Source organism: Gracilinanus agilis, chromosome 1 (genome assembly GCF_016433145.1).
Source record: "Gracilinanus agilis isolate LMUSP501 chromosome 1, AgileGrace, whole genome shotgun sequence".
NCBI lineage: Eukaryota > Metazoa > Chordata > Mammalia > Didelphimorphia > Didelphidae > Gracilinanus > Gracilinanus agilis.
Window position 1 is genome coordinate 102,261,508 of NC_058130.1, and position 27,675 is coordinate 102,289,182.

At 35.0% G+C, this 27,675-nt stretch overlaps 1 protein-coding gene across 1 annotated transcript in view; it reads left to right on the top strand.

The window, feature by feature from the left end:
- The window catches only part of LOC123248053 (migration and invasion-inhibitory protein-like), a 132,696-nt gene extending 108,189 nt beyond the window's left edge, over positions 1 to 24,507 (top strand). Inside the window, exon 2 of the mRNA XM_044677217.1 lies at positions 22,973 to 24,507. Within this exon, the coding sequence (XP_044533152.1) occupies positions 22,973 to 24,507 (1,535 nt within the window). The remainder of the gene's footprint in view (positions 1 to 22,972) is intronic.
- The last annotated feature ends 3,168 nt before the right edge of the window (positions 24,508 to 27,675 follow it).

Here is a 27,675-nt window from a genome sequence, read left to right on the forward strand (position 1 = left end):
AAAGTGTGATTTGATTAGCATTCAGTTTCCATGAGTTTTCAGCAGGGGCATGACATTTTTCATAGTAAGTTCTTCATAATTGTATCATAGCATCGCTGAGAATAGTTGTCATTCATAGTTCATTATCATACAATACAGTTATTACTATGTACAATATATTTCTGGCTCTGTTCACTGCACTTTTCATCAGTTCATCTAAGTCCATCAGAATTTTTTCCCCTGAAAGTGCCCTGCTTGTCCTTTTCTTACAGCATAATAATATTCCATCATAATTATATACTACAACTTGTTAATCTGTTTCCCAATTGATGGGCATTTCATCTATTCCAACTCTTTGCCATCACAAAAAAGCTGTCATAATTTTTTTGTATGATTAGACACCTTTCTACTTTCCATTTAGTTCTGGTCTTTTCTGTGCAAATACTTGGAAATCTTCTCTCTTTTTGAATGCCCAAGCTGTACACTGGAAGTATATAGTAAGTTTTGGTGGGTAGGTGATCCTTTGTTGTAGACACAGTTCTCTTTCCTTTCTGAATATCATATTTCAAGCCTTGAGGTCTTGTAGTGTGGAGGCTGCCAGATCCTGTGTGATACTGATTGGTACTCCTTGATATCTGAATTGTCTCTGGTTTCTTGTAAAATTTTTTCTTTTAATTGGAAGCTCTTGAATTTGGCTATTATATGCCTGGGGGTTGTCTTTTCAGGGTTAAGTGTAGAGAGTGATCTATGGATCCTTTCAATGTCTATATTGCCTTCTTGTTGAACTTCAGGGCAATTTTGCTGAATAATTTCCTTTAGTATGGAGGCCAAATTTCTATTAATTTCTGCTTTTTCAGGAATACCAATGATTCTCAGATTATCTCTTCTAGACCTGTTTTCTTGATCTGTCAGTTTCTCAGTGAGATATTTCATGTTTCCTTCTATTTATCAGTCTTTTGACTTTGCTTTATTTGTTCTTGTTATCTTGAGAGATCATTGGCTTCTACTTGCCCAATTCTTGTCTTTAGAGACTGTTTTTCTGCTATATTCTTTTGATTTTCCTTTTCAATTTGGTCTATGCTGTTTTCCTGCTATTTGATTTTGGTCTCCAATTTGCTTATTAATTCTTTTGATTTGAGGGCATCTTTTCCTAATTGCCCAATTCTAGCCTTTAGGCTATAATCTTTTGGTTGTCCTTTTGAATCTGCTCTGTTTGGTTCTTCAAGACTTCCAGCTAGTCATTTCTGGTCTTTAATTTGCTTATCAATTCATTTGATTTCTGAGCCTCACTTTCTAATTGTGAAATTCTGCCTATTAAACTGTTATTTTCTTTCCAGTTCTCTTCCATCTTTCTCATAATCTCAGATTTGAACTCTTCAATAGCTTGTGACCAGTTTTCATTTTGTGGGGAAGGTTTGTATATGATTACTTGTTTGTTCTCCTCTGCTATTTGCTCTGTTGTCTGGGTTTTTTCTGTGTAAAAGTTGTCAACTGTTAAAGATTCCCTCTTGATACTTCCCTTCTGGGGTTCTTGTCTCTGGCTTACCATTGTTAGCCCAGTGCCCTCTCAGCTTTATCCTCATGCCCAGGGTCTATCTGTGCTCTTTGGGCTCCTGATGTCTCAGGTCTAGTTGTTCTCAGGGTCAAGCCTTCTGGTGGTCCCCTTGCTTGTTCCTCTGCCTGAAGCTCCTTTAACAGTCTCAGGGAGCTGCTTCCACAGTCATGCACCCCTCTGCACTGGGTCCCAACTCAAGGTCTGTGCCTGTGCTCAGGATCCATGTCTTTAACTGCGACTGGGCTTGCACTCAGGGTCTGTGTTCAAAGTCCACGTGTTCTTTAGCCTCTTGGGGTCTTAAGTCTTGCTGCACTCAAGAACAGGCCCTGGTGATCCCAGGTAGCTGCTAATGACTTAATGGGTGCCCCAAACTTGCTCTAAGTCTTTTGAGCTGGCTTTGGCACCGTAGGTGGTGTGGGGGTAGGGGAGGGGTTGCTTAGCTTGCGTTTTAGTGAGAGCTGTTTCACCCCCTTATAGCATGTTTTTAAAAGCTATTTCTGCATCTTTGGTACAACCATATGGTTATTGTTACTGTTATAGTAGTAATTATAGTGACAATTTTCTTAATATTAAACTAGCACTGCATTCTAGGTATAAAACCTCCTCATACTGCATGACCTTTGTGATATAGTGCTATAAATCTTAATACTGTTTTATTTTAAATTTTTGCATTATGATTCATTAGTGAAATTGGTCTTTAGTTTCTCCATTTTTGGTCTTCCTAGTTTAGGGATGGCTACAATATTTGTGTCATAAAATGAATTTAGTAGGACACCTTTTTTTGCCTATTTTCCAAATAGTTTATTAGCAACTGTTATGAATAAAAATTAATCTTTGAGGCTTATTGCTAGATTTACAAGCATTTATTGGTAAACAGAAAGAAAGAGAGAAATCAGGTTGCTAGACTTTCTAAAAATTCTGTTGAATTCTGGACTTCCGGCTTAAGATGGTTGCAGAGTAGAAGCAGGTCTCTATAACTCTTCTCATTCCAATCACTGGTTACTTCCAAAGGACAAAAAAACAAATCCAAATGAAAGAAGGGACCCCACAATAGGACACAGTATTGAAAGTATGATGATATGTGGGATTTGGGCTCTTCCACGTTATGGGGGGGATAGCTCTCATTAAAATGTGAATAGATCAGCACTCCCCCACCACACCCAAAGTATTAGGGTCAGAGGTTGAGCTTCAGAGCTAGAGCAAGCAGGGGCACAAAATCTAGCTCTTTGACAGCTAACTGGCACCACTAGGAGCTTGTCCCTGAGACCAGAAATACCGGAGACCCCAATAGGCTAAAAACTCAGACCTTGGACACAGAAGTGGGGCTAAGAGAGGCGGCAGTAGCTCACAGTATGCCCAGATTCAGGAGAAAACCTCAGGAGGAGGAGGAAACTTGGGTCAAGTTCTGGGCTCTGTGCAGCCAGCTAGGACCACGGGGGTGCAACCCTGAAAAGAGCTAGACCGGAGACTCCAAGAGGATCTCCAGAGAAGCCAGGGGACTCACAAAGTAGCCTCAGGCTCCCTAACTCCATACAAAGAGAATCAGATTATCTTACTCAGACTTCTGGCAGATAAAGCATAATGATGGCAAGCAAGGCCCAAAAAATAAATAAGAAGACCAAGAAAAAAACTCTAACACTCGATAACTTCTGCACAGAAAAAAGCCAGAAAAAAGAGGACAAACAATTAAAGACATCCATACCTGCCAAAAAAATGAAAATGGGTCACAAGACCTTGAAGAATTCAAATCTGAAATCATGAAAAGACAGAAGAAATCGGGCAAGAAAATAACAGAATAAAAGGCAGAATTTCACAATTGGAAAGTGAGGCTCAGAAATCAAATGAATTGATAAGCAAATTGAGGACCAGAAATGACCAGTTGAAAGCCTTGAAGAGCCAGATAGACCAGAATGAAAAGGAAAACCAAAAGATTATACCCGAAAACTAGTCTCTAAAGTCTAGAATTAGGTAATTAGAAACCAATGACCTCACAAGACAACAAGAATTAATAAAGCAAATTCAAAAGATTGATAAAATAGAAGGAAACATGAAATATATCAATGAAAAGTTAATAGATCAAGAAAACAGGTCTAGAAGAGACAACTTGAGAGTTATTGGTCTTCCAGCAAAATCAGAGACAAATAGAAACCTAGATATCTTATTACAAGAAATTATCCAACAAAACTGCCCCAATGTCCTTGAATAAGAGGGCAAAATAGACATTAAAAGACCCCATAGAACACCCTCTACACTAAATCCTTAGAAGACAACACCCAGAAATGTAGTAGCCAAATTCAAAAGCTTCCAAGTTAAGGAAAAAATATTACAAGAATCCAGAAAGAGCCAATTCAGATATCAAGGAAGACCAATGAGGATTACACAGGTTCTGGCAGCCTCTACACTACAAGACTGCAAGGCTTGGAACATGCTATTCAGAAAGGCAAGAGAATTGGGTCTACAACCAAGGATCACATACAAATCAAAACTGACTATATACTTCCAGGGGAAAGTATGGGCATTCAACAAGATAGAAGATTTCTAAGCATTTGTACAGAAAAGACAAGGACTAAATGGAAAGTTTAATATCCACCCATAAAAACCAAGACAAACATGAAAAGGTAAATGAGAAAGGGAGGGGAAAGAAAGAAAACTCTTACCTTTAAATTGCCTTCTTAAAGAGCTTCAATAAGATCAAATTATTTTTATTTCCATATGGAAAAATATTATGTATAATTCTAAAAATTGTACTCACTATTATAATAATTAGAAGAATTAGTAATAAGGAGAGGTTGGATTTCTAAATGGTCTAAGGTGATATGTGGGGGAATTGTGTGCGAGGAATGGACAATAGCAACAAGAGTAACTTGAAGGAATAGGAAAAATAGGATAATCTAAACCACACAAAGTGGGCATGGGAAGGGGAGGAGAGGAATACTTTATAGAAAGGAGAGGAAGAGAGCTTAAAAGGAAATACTTAAACCTTACTCTCAGTGGAATTAATCCTGACAGGGAAGAATAGCTAGATCCATTAGGATATCAAATTCTATATAACATTATGGATAAAGTCAGAAGGGATAAAACAAGGGGGACAGTGTGGAGGCGAGTTCTTCAAGGAAGGCAAAGAGAGTGGGGAGGGAATTCATTAGGCCTTAAAAAATAATAAGAGGGGAAGGGAGGAGGTAGAGATGGTAGTAAATCAAGGGAGGGATCGAAGGGTATTGATTTAAAACAAACCACTTGTTCAAAAAGAAATACCCTAATAAGAAGGGGTAGAACCAGGATAGGACACCAAAATGTTAGGGACTATACAGCTAAAAATTATAACTCTGAATGTGAATGGGATGAACTCGCTTATAAAACAGAAGCAAATAGCAGAGTGGATTAGAAACCAAAATCCTACCTTATCTTGTCTACAAGAAATACACATGAGGCAGGTGGACATACAGAGGGTTAAGGTCAATGGCTGGAGTAAAATCGTTTTGGCTTCAACTGAGAAAAATAAGGCAGGAGTGGCAATCATGATGTGTGATAAAGCCAAAGTAAAAATAGATCTAATTAAAAGACACAGGGAAGGTAATTACATCCTGATAAAGGCAGTATAAAAAATGAGGAAATAACAGGACTAAACATGTATTCACTAAATGGTATAACATCCAAATTTCTAAAGGAGAAACTGGCCGAGCTAAAGGAGGAAATAGATAGTAAAACCAAACTAGTGGGAGATCTAATTATCTATCTTGCAGATCTAGCTAAATCAAACCAAAAAAATAAATAAGAAAGAGATAAGAGAGGTGAATGAAATCCTAGATAAATTAGAGCTAATAGATATCTGGAGAAAAATAAATAGGGACAAAAAGGAATACACCTTCTTTTCAGCTTCACATGGTACATTCACAAAGATTGACCATGTATTAGGGCATAGAAACATGGCAAAAAATGCAAAAGAGGAGAAATAATAAATATAACTTTTTGGATCATAATGAAATAAAAATAATAATCAGGGCACATGGACAGGCAAATAAAAATCTAATTGGAAATTAAATAATGTGATTCTCCAAAATCAGATGAAGAAATAATAGAAACAATTAATAATTTCATTGAAGAGAATAGCAATAATGAGAAAATTTTATGAGATATAAAATCTGTGGGATGCAACTAATGCAGTACTCAGAGGGAAATTTATATCATTGACTGCATATAATAACAAATTAGAGAAAGCAAAGATAAATGAATTGGACATGCAAATAAAAAAAAACTAGAAAGAGAAGAAATTAAAAATATCCAGGTGAAAACTAAATTAGAAATTATAAAAATCAAAAGAGAAATCAATAAAATTGAAAGTAAGAGAGCTATTGGATTAATAAATAAGACTAGAACCTGGTACTTAAAAAAATAAAATTGACAAAATACCGGACAATCTAGTTAAAAAAGGAAAGAAGAAAACCAAATTATCAGTATCAAATATGAAAAGGGAAACCTCACCTCTAATGAAGAGGAAATCAAGGCCACCATTAAAAAGTATTTTGCCCAATTATATGGCAATAAACATAGAAATCTAGGTGATATGGATAAATATTTACAAAATCAAAATTACCTAGATTAACAGCAGAAGAAAAAGAATACTCAAATAATCCCATATCAGAAAAAGAAATTGAACAAGACATCAAAGAACTCCCTAAGAAAAAATTGCCAGGACAAAATGAATTCAGAAGTGAATTCTATCAAACCTTCAAAGAATTAATTACAACACTATACAAACTATTTGATATAATAAGCAAAGAAAGAATTCTACCAGACTCCTTCTATGACACAAATATGGTACTGATTCCAAAGCCAGGGAGATCAAAAACAGAGAAAGAAAACTATAGACCAATCTCCTTAATGAACATAGATGCAAAAATCTTAAATAGAATACTAGCAAAGAGACTCCAGCAAGGATTTAAGAAGATCATCCACCATGATCAGGTGGGATTTATACCAGAAATGCAAGGATGGTTCAACATTAGGAAAACCATCCACATAATTGACCATATCAACAGTCTAACAAACAAAAATCACATGATTATCTCAACAGATGCTGAAAAAGCCTTTGACAAAATACAGCATCCATTCCTATTGAAAACACTGAAAAGTATAGGAATAGAAGGACCTTTCCTAAAAAGAATAAACATTATATACCTAAAACCATCAACAAACATCATATGCAATCGGGATAAATTAGAAGCCTTCCCAATAAGATCAGGGGTAAAACAAGGATGCCCATTATCACCTCTATTATTCAACATAGTACTAGAAACACTAGCAGTTATAATTAGAGAAGAAAAAGAAATTGAAGGTATCAAAATAGGCAATGAGGAGACTAAGCTATCACTCTTTGCAGATGATATGATGGTCTACTTAAAAAATCCTAGAGAATCAACTAAGAAGCTTGTAGAAATAATCAACAACTTTAGCAAAGTTGCAGGGTACAAAATAAATGCACATAAATCATCAGCATTTCTATACATTTCCAACACATTAGATCAGCAAGAAGTAGAAAGAGAAACACCATTTAAAATCACCCTTGAAAATATAAAAATACTTAGGAATCTGTCTACCAAAACAAACAGAGGAATTATATGAAAACAACTACAAAACACTTTCCAAACAAATAAAACTGGATCTAAACAATTGGAAAGCCATTGATTGCTCATGGGTAGGACGAGCTAACATAATAAACATGACAATTCTACCCAAATTAATTTACCTATTTAGTGCCATACCTATCAAGCTACCAAAAAACTTCTTTACTGAATTAGAAAAAAACTATAACAAAGTTCATTTGGAATAACAAAAGATCAAGAATATCAAGGGAAATAATGAAAAAATGTGAAGGAAGGGGGCCTAGCAGTACCAGATATTAAACTATACTATAAAGCAGCAGTCATCAAAACAATATGGTACTGGCTAAGAGACAGAGAGGAAGATCAGTGGAATAGACTTGAGGTAAATGACATCAGCAAGACAGTGTATGATAAATCCAAAGATCCCATCTTTTGGTTCAAAAATCCACTATTTGACAAAAACTGCTAGGAAATTTTGAAAATAATATGGGAGAGATTAGGTTTAGATCAACATCTCACACCCTACACCAAGATAAATTCAGAATGGGGGAATGACTTGAATATAAAGAGGGAAACCATAAATAAGTTAATTGAACACAGAATAGTATACTTGTCAGATCTCTGGGAAAGGAAAGATTTTAAAACTAAGCAAGAGTTAGAGAAAATGACAAAATGTAAAATAAATGATTTTGATTAAATCAAACTAAAAAGCTTTTGTACAAACAAAAACAATGTAGCCAAAATCAGAAGGGAAACATCAAATTGGGAAAAATCTTTATAACAAAAAACTTTGAGAGAAGTCTAATTACTCAAATGTTCAAAGAGTTAAATCAATTGTAAAAAAAAATCAAGCCATTCTCCAATTGATAAATGGGCAAGGGACATGAATAGGCAATTTTCAGATAAAGAAATCAAAAGAATTAATAAGTACATGTGAAAGTGCTCTAAATCTCTAATAAATAGAGAAATGCAAATCAAATCAACTGTGAGATATCATCTCACTCCTAGGAGATTGACTAAAATGATAGAAGGGGAGAATAATGAATGTTGGAGGGGATGTGGCAAAATTGGGACATTAATGCATTGCTGGTGAATATGTGAACTGATCCAATGATTCTGGAAGGCAATTTGGAACTATGCTCAAAAGGCTGTAAAAGAATTCCTTCCCTTTGATCCAGTCATACTATTTCTGGGTTTGTACCCCAAAGAGATCATAGTCTTGATCAATGATACATGTTAAAACCAGTGGAAATGCACATTGGCTATGGGGAGTGGGAGGTCGGGGTTGAAGAGGAAAGTAAGAGCATGAATCATGTAACCATGTTAAGTTTTTTAAAAAATAAACATTATTAAATGTTTAAAAAAATAAAGGTGGCATGAAAAAAGAAATAAAGACTATCTGCCTTTTGATCCAGCCATAGCACTGCTTATATTATAACCCAAACAGATAATAAGGAAAAAGACTTGTACAAAATATTTATACCCACGCTCTTTGTGATGGCAAAAAATTGGAAAATGAGAGAATGTCTTTCAATTGGGGAATGATTGAAGAAATTGTGTTATGTGTTGGTGATGGAATTCTATTGCGCTCAAAGGAATAAAGAACTGGAGGTATTCCATGTGAACTGGAATGACCTCCAGGAATTGATGCAGAGTTAAAGGAGCAGATCCATGAGAACATTGTACACAGAGACTGATACACTGTGGTACAATAGAACATAACAGACTTCTCTACTAGCAGCAATGCAAGGATCCAGAGGAAGGCTGAGGGGCTTATAAAAAAGAAAACTAGCCACATTCAGAGGAAGAACTGTGGGAGGATAAATACAGAAGAAAAACAACTGAACACATGGGCTGTTGGGGATATTATTGGGGATGTAGACACTAAATGATAACTCTAATCCAACTATCAATAATATGGAATTAGATATTGATCAATGATACATGTAAAACCCAGTGGAATTGTGTGTCAGCTAAAGGGTGTTAGGGGAAGTTTGGGGGAGAGGGAAAGAACATGAAATATGTAACTAGGAGAAAATATTCCAAACTAACTAAATAAATAAGTTTATATTCTAAAAGGGGACATAAATAAATATAGAATATATATACATATGTATAATATATTAATATTTGTATTTTATATGCACACATGCACACAACTATATATATGTATATACACACAGTGTATACACATACTACCTCTTAACTCAAAAATCTTTTAATTTTTAATTTTATTTCCAATTTATTTTTAATTTATCTCATGTATAGTTTGCTTTTACATAATCGTTTATTTATTGTCTCCTCCATTAGACTGTGAATTCCTTGAGAAGAGTCTCTTTTGCCTTTCTTTGCATCTTTAGTTCTTAGTGTGATGCCTGTTACATAGTAAAGAGAATAAACGTGTATTGCCAAAAAAAATAAAATAAAATAATTAAAAAATTCAGTTGCACATCAAAGCTAAGCACCCATAAGTGTGCCTTTGCTTTCCAGGGATCAAGAAATCACATAAGAGGGCTCAGGGAGAAAGAGCAAGCCCAGAGATGGCAAATTCAAGACTTTTCAAGAAAAATCAAGCTCCTCAGCTTCATGAGCTGGCTTTCTAAATCTGTGGTCTTTCCCACCACAGCTTCTCTGTATTTTGTTGTGATTTTTTTGTGTTCTAGTACATGGTCATTTTGGGTGTATGTGCCATGTACTGTGGAAAAGAAGATACATTCCTTTATATCTTCATTCAATTTTGTCTGAGATCTGTTAAATTAAATTTTCTGAAATTCTATTCATTTCCTTACTTCTTTCTTGTTTATTTTTGGGAAGTTCTAGGAAGAGAATGTTGAGATCCCTCACTAGGGTAGTTTTACAGTCTATTTCCTCAGAAAGCTCATTTAATTTATGCTTAAAAACATTTGGAAGTTGTACCATTTGATGCACATATGTTTAGTATTGATATTATTTCATTGTCTATAGTAGCTTTTATCAAGATATAATTTCCTTAACTCTTTTAATAAGATGATTTTTTTTTGTTTTAGCTTTGTCTGAGATCATGATTGCTACTTCTGCCTTTTCCCCAATACACTTGAAGTTCAATAGATTTTGCTTCACTCCCTTACCTTTACTTTATATGTGTCTACCTGCCTCAAATAAGTTTCTTCTATGCAACATATAAGAGGATTCTGGTTTTTAATCTACTCTACTATCTGCTTCTGTTTTTGGGTCAGCTCATCCCATTTATATTTATGGTTATGATTACCATTTATTTATTCCCATTCATCTTATTTTCCTCTGTTGATCCTATACTTTCTCTCTCCTTTTGTCCCTCCACACAAGTGTTTTTCTTTTAATATCCCCCAACCCCCTCACTTATATTACTTCCCTCTCTACCTCCCCTTTTTATCATCCTCATACTTCTTTATATGGTAAAACAAGATTCAGTACTCCAGAGAATATGATTGTTATTCAGTCTCTGAGCCAATTATGATGAGAGTAAGGTCTAAGGATTATCTCCTTCATCCACTGAAATAGTTTTTTCTGCACTTTTTTAGGTGACAAAATTTACCCTATTTTATCTTTCTTTTCCCTTTTTTCTCATTTGCAATTCTCTTTTTCATTCCCTTGAGGTTTGTTGTTGTTGTTTGTTTGTTCGTTTGTTTTGCATATCATGTCATTATCAACATCTTATTCCCTAACTGTTCAGGTAATGATAAAAAAAATAATTGAATTACAAATGCCATCTTTCCATGTAGGAATACAAAGTATTTAACCTTATTTAATACCTTACATTTTCTCTTTCTTATTTATCTTTTTATGCTTCCCTTGAATCTTGGCTTTAAATATCAAATTTTCTGTTTAAGTATGATATTTTCATCAGGAATGCTTGGAAATCTTCTATTTTATTAAGTGACCAGTTTTTCCCCTGAAGAATATAGTCAGTTTTGATGGGCAGGTGATTCATAGTTGTAAACCTAGTTCCATTGTCTTTCAGAATATTATATTTCAAGCCCTCCAATCTTTAAATGTAGAAGCTCTTAAATATTTTGTATTCTTGACTGTGACTCCATTATATTTGAATTGTTTCTTTCTGGCTGCTTAAAGTGTTTTCTCCTTATTCTGGGAACTCTTGAATCTACCTATAATATTTCTGTAAGTTTTCATTTGGGGATTTATTTTAGGCGGTAAACTGCAGATTCTTTAGATTTCTATTTTACTCTTTCCTCAAAAAATATCAGGGTAGTTTTCTTTGGCAATGTCTTGTAAGGTCTGGCAAGGTCTGGGATTTTTTAAAGATGACTTTCAGATAGTCCAATAATTCTTAGATTTTCTCTCCTGGTTCTATTTTCCAAGTCAGTTGTTTTTTTCAATATTTTATATTTTCTTGATTTTTTTCATTTTTCATTTTTCATTTTGATTTTGTCATGTCTCACAAAGTCATTAGCTTCTATTTGTCCAACTCTAATTTTTAAAGATTTGTTTTCTCCTGTGAGTTTTTGAAATTCCTTTTCAATTTGGTAAATTCTAAACTCTTTTCTTCATTAGATTTTTGTGCCTCTTTTTCCATTTAGCCAATTCTTATTTTGAAGGTAGCATTTTCTTTTTGTATTGCTTTCATTTCCCTTCCCAATTTTTCTTTTACCATTCTTAATAGATTTTTAATTCCTTTATGAATTCTTCCAGAGCCTGAGACCAATTCCCATTTTACTTTGAAGATTTTCACATTGCTGCTTTGATTTCACCATCCCCTACTAAGGCAATGCCTTCTGATTGTCTCCATTTAATTTTTTTCTTGTTCATTGCCCCATCTTATTTATTTATTTTATGTTTACTTTCATTTTATCTTAAAGATGGACTCTGTTCATTCTCAGGATTGAGAATATATTCTCTTAAACTTCAATTTTTCCTTACTGCCACCCTTAGCTTGAGTTCTGATTTTTGTAAGCTTTTAGTTGGGAGCTCTGAAAGCCACCTAGCACTACTGATTCAATCTCCTTTAGGGACTTCAGATAGCTTTCATGGCTCAGAAGATTGTGAGTTATCTTGTATTGGGGATTGGGGCCTCACTGGCATCTTGAGTCAGGGTTCTAAGCCTCAATCTTGGCCAATGCCATCCAGTCAGTCTGATAAGTGCCTTGCCTTATTCCTTGGGATCTCAGTGCAAACATGGGCAGTGAGCTTTGCCTCCTCTTAGGGTATCACCAGCCAGGCAGGTACTACTTTGAATTGGGATTTGACTTGGATTTTATTTGATTTTTAATTTTTCCTAGTTACATGATTCTTATTGTTTCCCTCCCCTTTTTTCCTTCCAGAAATTGACAAGCAATTTTTCTTGATTATACATAAATTATCACTCAAATCCTATTTTCATATCATTTATTTTTCTAATAGAATAATATTTTTAAACCAAAACTCCAAATCATATACCCATATAAGGAAGTGATAAATCATATGTTTTCTTCTGCATTTCTACTCCTATAGTTCTTTCTCTCGAAGTAGATAGCATTCTTTTGTGAATGTTGAGCTTCCTACCCCCTTTTATGATCATTATTGTATTAGCCTTCATTATTACTTTTATAACACAATCATTAGTCTTTGAGTTAACAGTCAAATAATATAATACAACTTAGTGTGCTATATAATCATGCTGACAGGCACTTTGACCTTAAGCCTGTAACACAAAAGTTTCTACCAAGGCCACAACAACCTGCTTCATGTAAGCATAAGACAGCCAGTCAGAAGGTAGAAGAGTGCCTTTGGGGTCCTGGCTAGGTGCAATTACTATGCCAGTCATCCAGATGCTGATTCCTAACATTATTAGAAATTAACAATTAGACCTTGACTTCTTATTGCAGAGGCCTTGGAAAGGGTAGACATAATAATAGATATTAACTACCACCCACAGTGATTGTTTCTGTACTTTCCAGCTTATTCAGCACTTGCATCATTAAGACCTGCCAATGGGAAATATTTATGTTCATCCTACTTTAATACTGACTGTGTTTTCTGTCTCTAATCTGACACTATGTCGTCAGATTTCTGTGCATAAAAAAGGCTATCTCCTAAGGCTCAGGGTCTTTGGTTTTGGTCTTGGCTGGAGTCTCGCTTTATTGTGAAAGCGGTCCTCTATGAATAAACCTATTTTTATTGGCTTGGAAGCCTTATTCCCATTATTGGTGTTTTTGCTAATAAATTTTTGCCACACTTTCTCATATGTCCCTCAGAGTTGTCCTAGATTATTGGATTGCTTTTAGTAGCAAAGTCATTTACATTTGATCATCCCACAATGTTTCAGTTACTGTATATAATGTTCTAGTTCTGCTCATCCCATTCCATATTAGTTCATTTAATTCTTTCCAGTTCTTATAGAAGTCAAGCAGTTCATCATTCCTTTTTCCATCACCTCATTTTCCAAAATTTCCCACCACATAAGGCACAGCTATAAATATTTTTGTATAAACAGAACCTTTCCTATTAAAAAAATTTCTTTGGCATATTTTTGATGTAATAATTATTTTGTAGCAATTATTCTATACCTATTTTAAAAATCTTTATGTAATAGTGGAATTAATTGTTCTTTAAATATGTAGTGGAATTCTGGTTTTTCTTTTTTCTTATGGAGCTCATTTATATATTGTTCAATTTCTTTTTTTTAGTTAGGTTTATTTAAGATATTTTTGTCTCCAAATAATTTAGACATTTATTAATTTAGAAATATATACCCATTTCGTCTAACTTGTCAGTTTTATTGGTATATAGATGTTCAAAATATTACAATTTTATTATTGCATAAAATTATATCAACAATATAAACATTCTAACACCTTATAATTGCATTAATTTCATTTTCATTGGTTGGCATTTACCCCTTTCACTTTTGAAACTGGTAACTTGGTTAACTTCCTTCCTTTTAAAATTCAAATTAGTCAATTGCTTAATTCTTTTATTTCATTTCTTTAAAATAAAGCCAACTCTTAATTTTATTCATTAATTAAGTACATATTTAAAAATTTGTTCTTTTTTTGCTTTAAAAATTTGTAATTTCTTTTTTGATTTTCATGATTTCTATTTTGGTATTTAATTTGGTAATTTCAATTTGTTTTTAATATTTATTTGTTGTTTTCCTAATGAAATGGGAAGTTTTATTTTTCTAAGATTGCGATTGCTACTCTTGCCATTTTTATTTTAGCTAAAGAAAAATACATTCTGCTTCACCTCATTATTTTAATTCCATGTGTCTCTGTTTTAAATTACTCTCTTGAAAAAGACATATTGTTAGATTCTATTTTCAAATACACTGTTATTTGTTATTTTATTTTGTTATTTGTTATTTGAGTGATTTGATTCCATTCACATTGTTAATTAAGATTGTTAACTGCATATTTCCCGGCATTTTATTCTCCAGTATTTCTCCTTTTTTTACCTTATCCTCTCATAAGTTAGTTTATTTCATGCCTACTGACTCTCTTAATCTATCATCTATCTTATAACCTCACTTTCTCTCACTTCCTTGTTGAGTAAGATGAATTATGATTTCACACTTACGGTTTTTTATATTACTCTTGCGTTTTCTGTTTGAATTACATATTTTCTATTCAGGTCTGGTCTTTTAATGAAGAATGACTAAAAAGCCTCTATTAATTAATGCTGATTATTTTTCTTATAGGTTTTAATGGATTAATATGTTCTTAATTGTAATTCTGGTTCCTTTACTTTCCTAAATGTCATATTTCTTGATCTCCAATCCCTCATATTGTCCTTGTGTAATCCTGACTGTAGTTTTCTGATGTTTTAATTATTTATTTTGGGCTTTCTTCCATAGTTGGTGCTTGACCTAATAGCACTAAAATTTGACTGTAATATTCCTGGGAGTTTTCATTTGGGGATCTTCTGAGATAATTTCTTTGAATTCTTTCAATTTCTACTTTGTTCTCTCTTTTGAAAAGATATTTTTTCTTAATAATTTCTTGCATTTTGATGCTGAGGCTCTTTATTGATCATGGCTTTTAAAAAAATCTAAAATTATCACTTTTTGATCTGTTTTCAAGGTCAGCTCTTTACCCAATGAGATATTTTACATTTTCTTCTATTTTTTCAGCCTTTTTACCTTATTATATCTTGAGGGTTTAATGACTTACACTTGACCAATTCAGATTTTAAGATGTTATTCTCTTAAATATTTTTGTGCTTTTTTTATTAACCTCTTAATATCCTTTTAATAATTTTCTTGTTTTGTTCTTATTTTTTCCCAATTTTTCATTTATAATACTTATTTGATTTTCAAACTCTTTTTTGTTTGTTTTGTTTTTATTTTCTTTATATCTTCTAGTAATTATTTCTGGGTTTGAGACCAACCTTTATTTTATTTTAACCTTTGTATTTTGAGGTTCCCTATCACCACTATAGTTTTATGTTAAAATTCTTTTTTGTTGTTTGCTTATTTTACCAGCCTATTTCTTGAATTTGGATTTGATATTAGAATTCATCTCTATTTACTTCAGAAGACTTGTTGGATGACTAGCTTTGGCTTTAGACTTTTATGTCCTCCTGCTTTAACAGCTGAGTCTTGGGGCCTATAAGATTTTGTTCCTTCTAAAGCATTATGATGAAGGGAGTGGTGTAGTAACTGCCTTTCTGCTTTGTATTTTAGTCTTTTCCAGGTAGGGAAACTCCTTTCTCTTGAATACATTGTCTTCTTTGTCTTGAAACTGTTAACTGGAGCTGAGCATTATGTAGTGGACTTGGCAAATGATACCCAACTCTGTGCTCCATGCTAACACATATAATCCATGTAATCTCTATTTGACTTAGTATTCAGTTTTGTTACCATTTCTTTATGATGCTACATGCTATATGCTTCTAGTTCCACTACAGATCTTGCTGCTGCCACAGATGCTCTGCTTTTGCTGTCTCTAAGGTCATAAGCCAGTGTCACTTCTATCCCTATATTCTTATCCAAAATCAAATAAGGCTTGTAGATGAGAATTAGATAAAAAAAATCAGGCAAAGTAAGCAAAATATAAAAAGCATTAATAAAAGAGGCAAAGAAAATGTTGAAGGAAATAATACCTTCCAAATTTGAATTGGACAAATGGGAGGGAAAGAGGTATAAAAGTTCAATGAAAGGACTCATTCTTTAAGAAGTAGACTTTGGAAAATGGAAGCTAATGACTTGAGATATCAAGAAACAATAAAAAAGATCAAAAGAATTTAAAATAGAAGAAACTGTGAAGCATTTTCAGAAAATTAACTAACATGATAATCACTCAAGTAGTGATATTTTAAAAATTATTGGATAACCTTAAAGCCATTATGAAAGAAAATCTAAGTATCACATTTCAGGAAATTATCAAGGAAAATTGTCCTAATAGTCTAGAACCAGAAGTCAAAATAGAAATTGAAAAATTCCATCTAATACTGTAAATAAGAAATCCATTACCCCCTTAAATGAGGATTAGATTTTAATGTTAGCAGTAGTCTTCAGATAATCACAAGATAATCATATTTATAATTATAAGATAGTTAAACAATATTAGCAGAAGTGATGATTTAGTAGTGTTTTATTATGATTATTTTAGTATGTTTTAAGACTTTGAATTAAGTAGATATCTGTTTTAATATAGTTTATCATTATTAGCATAGGCTTTAATTCTAACCTTTAACCTGATATATCATGTACCCTGTTATGATGATAATAACAGATATTTTGGAGAAGCAGATAAATGTGTCAGGGCCAGTAACCCTTTAAGACACAGATACTGATTGACAAGCTTCAGTGAGAAGGGAGAGGTAAGACACTCTTGACTCTCAAACCCCTCCCCCCAAACAGTTGAGGTTTCAGTTGGCAAAATGGAGACTGACTGAGGTGCTTCTGCTAAGTTTCTGTTATGGTTGAACCCCAATGATGTTCTTTTTCTTTAACTTATATTCCCCAAAGGTCTGATAGAGGAATAAGTAGAAGCTAGTTATTTATATGTTGAGGACTGAGATGAATCTGATCTTCTTAAAACTGGCAGCTGACAGGATTCAAACTAGATGACCAGACTTGGGCAGTGAGTTTTCCCAAATAATTCTCAGGCACAGATTTTGAAGGTAAAGCTTATATTAAGAAGTAAAAAGGAAAACTAGAGGGGTTAATGAAGATTTTTGGATAAGGAAAGGTGACCCTGATCTGTTAGGTTGAAGCTGCCCCTCCCTCCCACAGGAGGGGGTGAAGGCTCCTGACTGAACTGGCTCTCTTGCTAGATAGTCTATATATCTAATCACTAAATCACTAAATAATTATTATATTGATATTGATAAGGACTAATCCTAACAAAAAGGCTAACCCCTGAGTAGAAACCACGATGGCTTATGCCAGCATGGCCACTCAGGTGAACCCCCCCAAGTCTGGAGCAGTAAGCAGTGAGTATCCTCACCTCAACCCCCACAAAGCAACTCCCTCAACCCTTCTCAACTGCCCCCTCACCCAAAGTTCTCCAGGGGGGTCCCCTGGAATTCTGGGTGAGGCTGTCCATGTATTTTTGCAGGGATTCCATGCATCCATCTCTATACCCTCAGGAATTATAGTTTTGAACTTGTGGCTCGTTCTTCATTAGCATAGAGTCTTTTGCCTCAGTTTGAAGCCCAGCAGTACCCCTTTACCCTGGTCATCTTTTAGTATACATCATCACCTAGAAAATAGGCTTAGAAAATAGGGTTCAGACTCCCCCACTCCTCCCTTGTCTATCAAGTGACTTCTTTTACCAATGAGAAGTATTTCCTGATTCCTTCAACCAGTCAGCATCTCTGTATTTTTATCACTGTCCTGAAATATTTAAAACTGGTATATAAGTTGTGATATTTGCATATAAAGGAAGGCCTCTCACAGTGCTCTGGATCTGTAGTTTCAACCAGAAATCTGTCTTTATAGTAAGATAGGCCCCCCTCTCAATAAACCTATTTTTTTTTGGCTTGGAACCTTGGACTTGGTTTCTCTCATTGGTGTCTCTGTGGTTAGAAATTTTGACACAATACTACATGAAAAAGTCCCCATGAGTAGGCAATTCTCAGATAAAGAAATCAAAACTATCAATAAGCATATGAGAAAATGTTCTAAATCTTTAATAATTAGAGAAATGCAAATCAAAACAACTCAGATATCACATCGCACCTAGAGAATGGCTAAAATGATAGCAGGGGAGAGTAATGGATGTTGAAGAGGATGTGGCAAAATTGGGACATTAATGCATTGATGGTGGAGTTGTGAACTGATCCAACCATTCTGGATGGCAATTTGGAACTATGCTAAAAGGGCTTTAAAAGACTATCTTCCTTTTGATCCATCCATAGCACTGCTTGGATTATACCCCAAAGAAATAATAAGGAAAAAGACGTACAAAAATATTTATAGCTGGGCTCTTTGTGGTGGCAAAAAATTGAAAAATGAGAGAATGTCCTTTGATTGGGGAATGGCTGAATAAATTGTGGTATCTGTTGGTGATGGAATACTATTGTGCTCAAAGGAATAAAGAACTGGAAGAATTCCATGTGAACTGGAATGTCCTCCTGGAAAAATTTCTTAATATTTATTTTCTAATAATTTGCAATCCCCTTTCTCTGTCTTATTCAAAAATCTCCTACTTTCCTAAGATGGGAGGTAAGATGATATAGATTGTACATATATTATTACATAACACATATTTCCATTTTCATCATATTGTGAAAAAAGACATATATTGCTTACACCAAAGTAATATTCATTCAGTAAATAAAGAATCTTATGTTTCAATATGCATCAAATATTCTTTTCCTTCTATGGTAGAGGATATCCTTTTTATGTCATGATCTCTTGAAGTTGTCTTAGATCCTTGCCTTGTTGGTAATAATTGAATCATTCACAGTTAATCATCAGACATTATTGTTGTTAGTGTGTATTACATTATCCTTTTTCTTCTCACTTTACTTTGCATCACTTCATAAGAATCTTTCTATGTTCCTTTTTAATATTACTTCATATAAGTTATTCCAGATTTTTTGTGATCATCTTTTTTGTCATTACTTATGACACAATAAAATTCCAATAAAAATCACATACCACAGCTTGTTTTGCCATTTTCCAACTGATGACTATCCCTTTGGTTTACAGTCCTTTGCCACCAAAAAAGAACTTCTGTAAATATTTTTTTACATATAAGTTCTCTCACCCTATCTTTAATCTCTTAGCAATACAAACCTAGTAGTGATATTGATTGGTCAAAGGATATTCAGAGTTTGATGGCCATTAGCAGTATTAGTGTACCAATTTTTCCATATTTCTTCCAGCATTTTTCATTTTCCTTTTTTTTTCTGATGAGTAAAAATTTTGACTTTCGAATATTAGACATAAGTGAACCATAAAAAGACTAATGCAAAAGAGAAATCATAGATGACTCAATAAGACTAAACTGTTTACTTTTTTGTATGGGGGGAAAACATCCGAAGTCTAAAAATTTTATCATTATTAGGGCAGTTAGAAGTATTTGACAAAAAAAGAAGGTACTGAAATTTTTTGTTCATACTAAGATGGTATAAAAATATAGTAGGTGAGAAAGTGTGATGATGTCCTGGAAAAAGGAGGAAGGGAGAGGAAAAATGGGGGAAATTATCTCACATAAAAAATAATGAAAGTAAAAACTTTTAATGTGGAGGGAAAATTGGGTTGGGGGAATTCTTATATATCACTTACATCGAAATTGATTGAAAGAGGGAAAATATAAAGCTAAAAACACTTTGCAATCTTTCAGATGGCATATTGACAACACTTCCTTAGCACATCTAGACCAGGAACATAAAATCACATTTCTGCAAGAAGATATTGTTTTCATCATGAGGAAATTCAAGAATGATGGGTTCAAATTAAAAACAACAACAAAAACATATACAGATTGATATGGAGGTTTCCAAGCCCAACTTCAATGCAGCCTTGTGTGATATGAAAGTGTGGCTGCCAAGAACCTTCAGGAGACTGATGAATACTACAAGTATTAACTCACTTCTCTGAAGCTCCTAATAGAAACAATGATGCCCTGCTCTATGTTAGAAATAATCTAATGAATGTCATAAAGGTGCAGCCCCTCACCTGCAAAAAAAATTCACTAAATGGAATGGATGAATTCAGGAAATTGCTAAGTATGTGAAATGGAGAACTTTGCTAGAGGGCTTCTAACCATTATCAAGGGGCTTTCAGGATGAAATTCAGCCCAAGAATGAATAAATGGCTAATCTCCTTCATGAATATCAGTACATGCTGAATGTCAAGTTGGATCTGTATTTTGAAATTGGAGGGTCAGTAGAGTAGAATTGCTCTGCCTCTTGCATTTTTTTCTCCTGAATATGGGGGAAACCAACTTTGATCACATCCTTTGTTTGCTATCTATTCAAAGAGGATATTCCTAAATAAGCCTGTTGAAAGGGGAGAGAGGGCATCAATAAAATTTCTCTACACCATGATGATCTGGCATGAAAAATGCATGCTGCCTGGAATAATCTTAAGGGAAAGATGAAAGAATTTTATATGTTAAAGAAATGGTTTTTATGTGCTGTTCTCTAGATTTCCAAGAGCAAAAGATAGATTTGGATAGCTATACAAGCGGTTTTTACTTTTCATAAATTTGCATTAATCAAATTCAAGTTTACTTAAAGAATTCTGAAAGAAATACCCATTCCAAAGAAAGCATCTATTACATTATTGTTCTCTCTCTTCTCCTGCCCTCCACACTTTGTACTTCTCACCTCTTCTCCCATAAAAAAACAAAACTAAAGAAAACTCCAAGTGAAAGCAGAACAGCCATGGAGAGACTATTTAGTTATGGCCAGATTTCCATATTGCTTCCTCCTTTCACATGTTCATCTTCTTGCTCTGGTATCTCTGTTTAGGTTTCCATGTGTCCTTGACCAGGTGTCCCCTACCTCCATGAACACTGAAGTCCTCTAATTACTTCTTTCTTTCCTTCTTCATTACTACATCCACAGGCAAAATTCCATTACGTAAGGTCCACTGACATAAAGTGAGAAGTATTTGTAAATGAATAGACTTTGGTTTTTATGAACTGAGCCTCTTAAAGATTTATGAAATTTATAACAAAACCTAGCTTATTATGATATCTTTTGCCATAAAACTTTTTGTTTCTAATCGGTATCTGACTAACTTATTAATGCTTTAATAAATCTTTGGAAAATATTGTTATAAAATATGAAGAGTATGAAGACACCAATAATGAAAATAAAACTAAAGCAATTATTAGAAGAAATTTTGCTCAATTATATCTCAGTAAAACTGATCATCTAAGTGAAATGGATACAAAAATTTAAAGTACCAAGATTAACAGAAGAGGAAATAGAATACTTAAATAGCCATATCTTTGAAAAATAAATTGAACAAACAATAAATGAGCTCCCTCAGGGGTGTGGGAGGGCAGTAAATCTCCTGGAACAGAAGGATTAACAAATGAATTATATCAAATTTATTTAAGGAAAAATTAATCCTAATGTTAAAATAATAAAAAAAAAAGGTAAAGAAGGAACCGTACCAAATTCCTTTCATGACACAAATATGGTTTTGATACTAAACCCAGGGAAAGTAGAAACAACAACAAAAAAGCATGCCAATTTCCTGAATGAATATAAACCGTTAAAATACTATAAAGGAGATTACAACAATATATCACAAAGATCATACACCATGCATACATGAGAATGCAAGGGGCATTCACTATTTGCAAAATTCTCAGTATAATTGACTTTATAATCTAATCACAAAAATCACATGATTACCTCAACAGATAGAGAAAAAACTTTTGAAAAATATAATACTCAGTGACATGTCAAACTACAAAATTATTAATTTTTAGAAATTATGAAAACTATAGAATTAAAAAATAGCAAAGAAGTTCAACTGGAAGAACAAAATCTCAAGACTATCAATGGGATTAATGAAAAAAATAATGAAGTAAGGCAGCCTAGCAGTTCCAAATTCCAAACTAAATCTCAAAGCAATAATCCTGAAAACAATCTGGTACTGGCAAAGATATAGGTACAGAATATACAGTGTCAAATGATCATACTAATCTAGAATTTGATAAAATTTAGAAGTAAGCTCTTGAGGTAAGAACTTACCATTTGATAAAAATTACTAGGGAATATGGAAAAAATTTGGCAAAAACTCTACATAGACTAATTTCTCACACAGTAAACCAAGATGAAATCAAAAGGAATAACTGATGTAGACATTAAAATTTATGTCAAAAGTAAATTAGATGGAAGGGATATGTAATTCAATAAAAAGAGGGGAATAATAAAGAAGGGGGTAGAAAGGGAAGTAAATCAAGGGAGGGGACAAGGGTTACTGGCATAAAGCAAACCACTTGTTTAAAAGGAAATAGTTTAAGGAGAAGGGATAGAACTAGGAGAAGATACCAAATGTTGGGGAATAAAAGACTGATAATTATAACTCTGAATGAGAATGGGATGAACTCGCCCATAAAAAAGGAAGCAAATAGCAGAGTGGATTAGAAACCAAAATTCTACCATATGTTGTCTACAAGAAACACACATGAGGCGGGTGGACATATGCAAGTATAAGGTAAAGGGCTTGAGCAAAAACTTTTGGGCTTCAAATGAGAAAAAGAAGGCAGGAGTGATGATCATGATTTCTGCCAAAGCCAAAGTAAAAATAGATATTATTAAAAAAAGTCAGGGAAGGTTACGCCCGCCGAGGCTAGAGGAAGGAGGCCTCGTGTGTACTCCCAGGAGTCTTTCTTCAAAAGCACCGAGCACGTGGTCCCCGTCCTCCGGGAGCCTGCAGTCTAGTCAGGGACAGCTGCTCCTACAGATAACACATTCAAGATGCCAGAAGCTGAGGACTTGGCTCAGCTTCGGAAAATGAACCTACAGCTCCTACAGCAGCTGCGGTTGGGGCAGGAGGAGATCCGGAGGTCTGTGGCCTGGGCCAGGGGGGCAATCCAGCTGTTCCCAAAGCTTACAAAAGGGGAGGGGAGCAGCATCCAGTCATCAGAAGCTTGGTGTAGTCAAGATGAAGAGACCACTGTATCCAGTGAACCCACCACCCAGTTGGGCCCCTGCCCAGCCCCTCGAGCTGCCACTGGGGACAGAGAAGCCTCAGACCAAGAACCGGAAGGCAGAAGCCAAGAGCCAGCCCCACAGAGCAGCACTGGTAACAACAGTGAGACTACAAAGAATGAGTCTTCCTTGGAGAGTGTATCTTCCTCAGATTCTGCCTCATCTAGCATACCCCAGGGTCAGGAGCCCAAAGTCTCCTGGAGGCCTATTTCCAGACCCACTTCATTAAACTTGCCATCTTCACCTGAGGCTGCAAAATTGGGGCCCACAATTGACCCTGTACTCTTTGGGCTCCAGAGGCCATTACATGAAACAGAAGATCCGGGAGGCCTAAGGCCTATCCTAACAGCCCAGCAGTGGCAGAATTTCAAGACCTCTCAGGTACCTGCCTGGTTCGGCTCTGAATCCATCAACCCAAAGCTGCGCTGGCTTCCCACCTCTTCACACCTGCCCGGTGGACAGCTGCCCAGCTGCCCCCATGATCAGGATTTTCTGATTCCCAAAGAGAGTTGGCATATGAAGCCTTATTTAGGCTATGATGTGATTGCAGGATTGCTGGACTCAACATCTCCCATCACCCACAAATCTGAAAACTACTTCTCCAATCTTCAGGATTTTCGGAAGGCTAATAAGGAAGACTGTATTTCCAGATATCCAGAGCTGGATCCTCTGGACTTATCCTCAACTACTAGAAACAAGCAAACCCCGGATTCCCATCAATGTTTACATTGTTACCGAGTCAACCAGCGTCTATTTACAGTTCCCTTGGATCCCCTAGCCACCTGCTGTATGTGCAAGACGTTCTGCGGCCAGAGGGGCCGTGAGACCGTGGATCACCCTGCCCAAATCAGAGTCAGTGTCCCTGTCTCAACCTTCCTGCCACCCCACCAATACCCCATTCATCGGCGAAAAAGCTTCGATGCCTCAGACACCATGGCTTTGCCTCGGCACTGCCTGATGGGCTGGGACAACATCCCCACATCATCAGCCTGCAGTTCTGCCCTTAGCAGCCTGGACCTCAGGACCTCCCTAGACCCTGGGACTCAGCAGACAGAGCCCCCAGACCTCTCCGGTTGGGTAAATCAGCTCATGCCCATTCCGGCCAGCCGAGGAACAGAATCCCCGCCTACTGTCAGGGTGCCTAAAGTCAGAAGGCCCCAGTCTTCTAGGAGCTCAAACTGGAACTGGTCAGACTCCCTGCTCTCCATGTCTCGAACCACACAATTCGAGCTAAGCAATGTGGCTGAGTGCTATTTGTCGGGTAGCAGGCGCCCCCCTCGGCCATGAGGGCACATCCTGTGCCCAGCCCCCTCCTGTTGGGGGGACGGGCCCTCGCCTCCAGGACTCTCCTGCTACTCTTCTCCAATAGGGGCTCATTCTTCGGGCCAAACTTCCAGACTGGGATTGTTCTGCCCTCGGCAAGAGACACCTCCACACTGTGGGGCAGACCACCTCATCCTACTGTCCCCAGCCTCTTCCCCCTGAGAGAAGGTGCTGGGAGGCTGTGGGATGGGTTTGGGGCTCGGGCCCAGGCTTCCCCAGGCCACTGGGTGCAGTGATGATAACGAGAACAAAGGCAACCATGTGTGCCTTTTTAGAAAATAAACCTGCAAGATCTCTCAGGAAAAAAAAAAAGTCAGGGAAGGTAATTACATCCTGATAAAAGGCAGTATAGACAATGTGGAAATAACAGTGCTCAATATGTATGCACCAAATGGCACAGCAACCAAATTCATAAAGGAGAAACTTTCAAAAAGGAAATAGATAGTAAAACCATACTAGTGGGAGATCTAAATATTCCTCTTTCAAATCTAGATAAATCAAACCAAAAAATAAATAAGAAAGAGGTAAGAGAGGTGAATGAAGTCCTAGAAAAATTAGATTTAATAGATATGTGGAGAAAAATAAATAGGAACAAAAAGGAATACACCTTCTTTTCAGCTGCACATGGTACATTCACAAAGATTGACCATGTAATAGTGCATAGAAAGATTGCAAACAAACACAAAAGAGCAGAAACAATAAATGTACCCATCTCAGCTCATAATGCAATGAAAATAATAATTAGTAAGGGCACCTGGACAGGCAAACAAAAAACTAATTGGAAATTAAACAATATGATTCTCCAAAACCAGCTTGTCAAAGAAGAAATCATAGAAACAATCAACAATTTCATTGAAGAGAATGACAATGATGAGGCATCCTACCAAACTCTGTGGGATGCAGCCAAGGCAGTACTCAAGGAGAAATTTATATCCTTGAGTGCATATATTAACAAATTAGAGAGGACAGAAATTAATGAATTGGGCATGAAACTTAAAAAACTAGAAAGCAAGCAAATTAAAAATCCCCAGATGAAAAATAAATTAGAAATACTAAAAATCACGGGAAAAATTAATAAAATCAAAAGTAAAAGAACTATTGAATTAATAAAGAAGACTAGAAGCTGGTATTTTGAAAAAATAGATAAAATAGACAAAGTACTGGTCAATCTAATAAAAAAAGGAAAGAAGAAAACCAAATTGACAGTATCAAAGACCAAAAGGGAGACCTCACCTCTAATGAAGGGGAAATAAAGGCAATTATTAAAAACTATTTTGCCCAATCATATGGCAATAAATATAGCAATCTAGCAGATATGGATGAATATTTACAAAAATACAAATTGCTTAGATTAACAGCAGAAGAAATAGAATACCTAAATAAACCCATTTCAGAAAAAGAAATTGAAGAAGCCATCAAAGAACTCCCTAAAAAAATTACCAGGGCCTGATGGATTCACAAGTGAATTCTATCAGACATTCAAAGAGCAACTAATCCCAATACTATATAAATTATTTGATATAATAAGCAAAGAAGGAGTCCTACAAAATTCACAAATATGGTACTGATTCCAAAGCCAGGTAGATCAAAAAGAGAGAAAGAAAACTACAGACCAACTTCCCTAATGAACATAGATGCAAAAATTTTAAATAGAATATTAGCAAAGAGACTCCAGCAAGTGATTGAGAGGATCATCCACCATGATCAGGTGGGATTTACACCAGGAATGCAAGGATGGTTCAACATTAAGAAAACCATCCACATAATTAACCATATCCACAATCTAAGAAACAAAAATCACATGATTATCTCAATAGATGCTGAAAAAACCTTTGACAAAATACAGCACCCATTCCTATTGAAAACCCTGGAAAGTATAGGAATAGAAGGACCTTTCCTAAAAAATAATAAACAGTATATACCTAAAACCATCAACAAGCATCATATGCAATGGGGATAAGTTAGAAGCCTTCCCAATAAGATCAGGAGTGATACAAGGATGCCCATTATCTCCTCTATTATTTAACATTGTATTAGAAACACTACAAGCAGCAATTAGAGAAGAAAAATAAAATGAAGGTATCAAAATAGGCAATGAGGAGCCTAACCTATCACTCTTTGCAGATGATATGATGGTCTACTTTAAAAAAAATCTTTGAGAATCAACTAAGAAGCTTGTAGAAATAATCAACAACTTTAGCAGAGTTGCAGGATACAAATTAAAGGCACATAAATCATCATCAGCATTTCTATATATTTCCAACACATCACAGCAACAAGAGGTAGAAAGAGAAACACCATTTAAAATCACCCTAGACAATATAAAATACTTAGGAATCTATCTACCAAAACAAACACAGGAATTATACAAAAACAACTACAAAACACTTTGCAAACAATTAAAACTAGATCTAAACAATTGGAAAAACATTGATTGCTCATGGGTAGAATGCGATAATAAAAATGACCATTCTACCCAAATTACTTTACCTATTTAGTGCCATACCTGTTAAACTACCAAAAAACATTTTTACTGAATTAGGAAAGACTATAACAAATTTCATCTGGAATAACAAAAGATCAAAAATATTAAGGGGAATAATGAAAAAAAATGTGAAGGAAAGGGGCCTAGCAATACCAGATATTAAACTGTACTATAAAGCAGCGGTCATCAAAACAATATGGTACTGGCTAAGAGACAGAAGGGAGGATCAGTGGAATAGACTTGGGATAAGTGACATCAGCAAGACAGTGTTTGATAAAGCTAAAAAGCCCAACTTTTGGGACAAAAATCCAGTATTTGACAAAAATTGTTGGGAAATTTGGAAAACAATATGGGAGAGATTAGGTTTAGATCAACATCTCACACCCTACACTGAGATAAATTCAGAATAGGTGAATGACTTGAGTATAAAGAGGGAAACTATAAATAAGTTAAGTGAAAGTAGAATAGTTTACTTGTCAGATCTCTGGGAAAGGAAAGATTTTAAAACCAAGCAAGAGTTAGAGAAAATTACAAAATGTAAATTAAATGATTTTGATTATATTAAACTAAAAAGATTTTGTACAAACCAAAACAATGTAGCCAAAATCAGAAAGGAAACAACAAATTGGGAAAAATCTTTATAACCA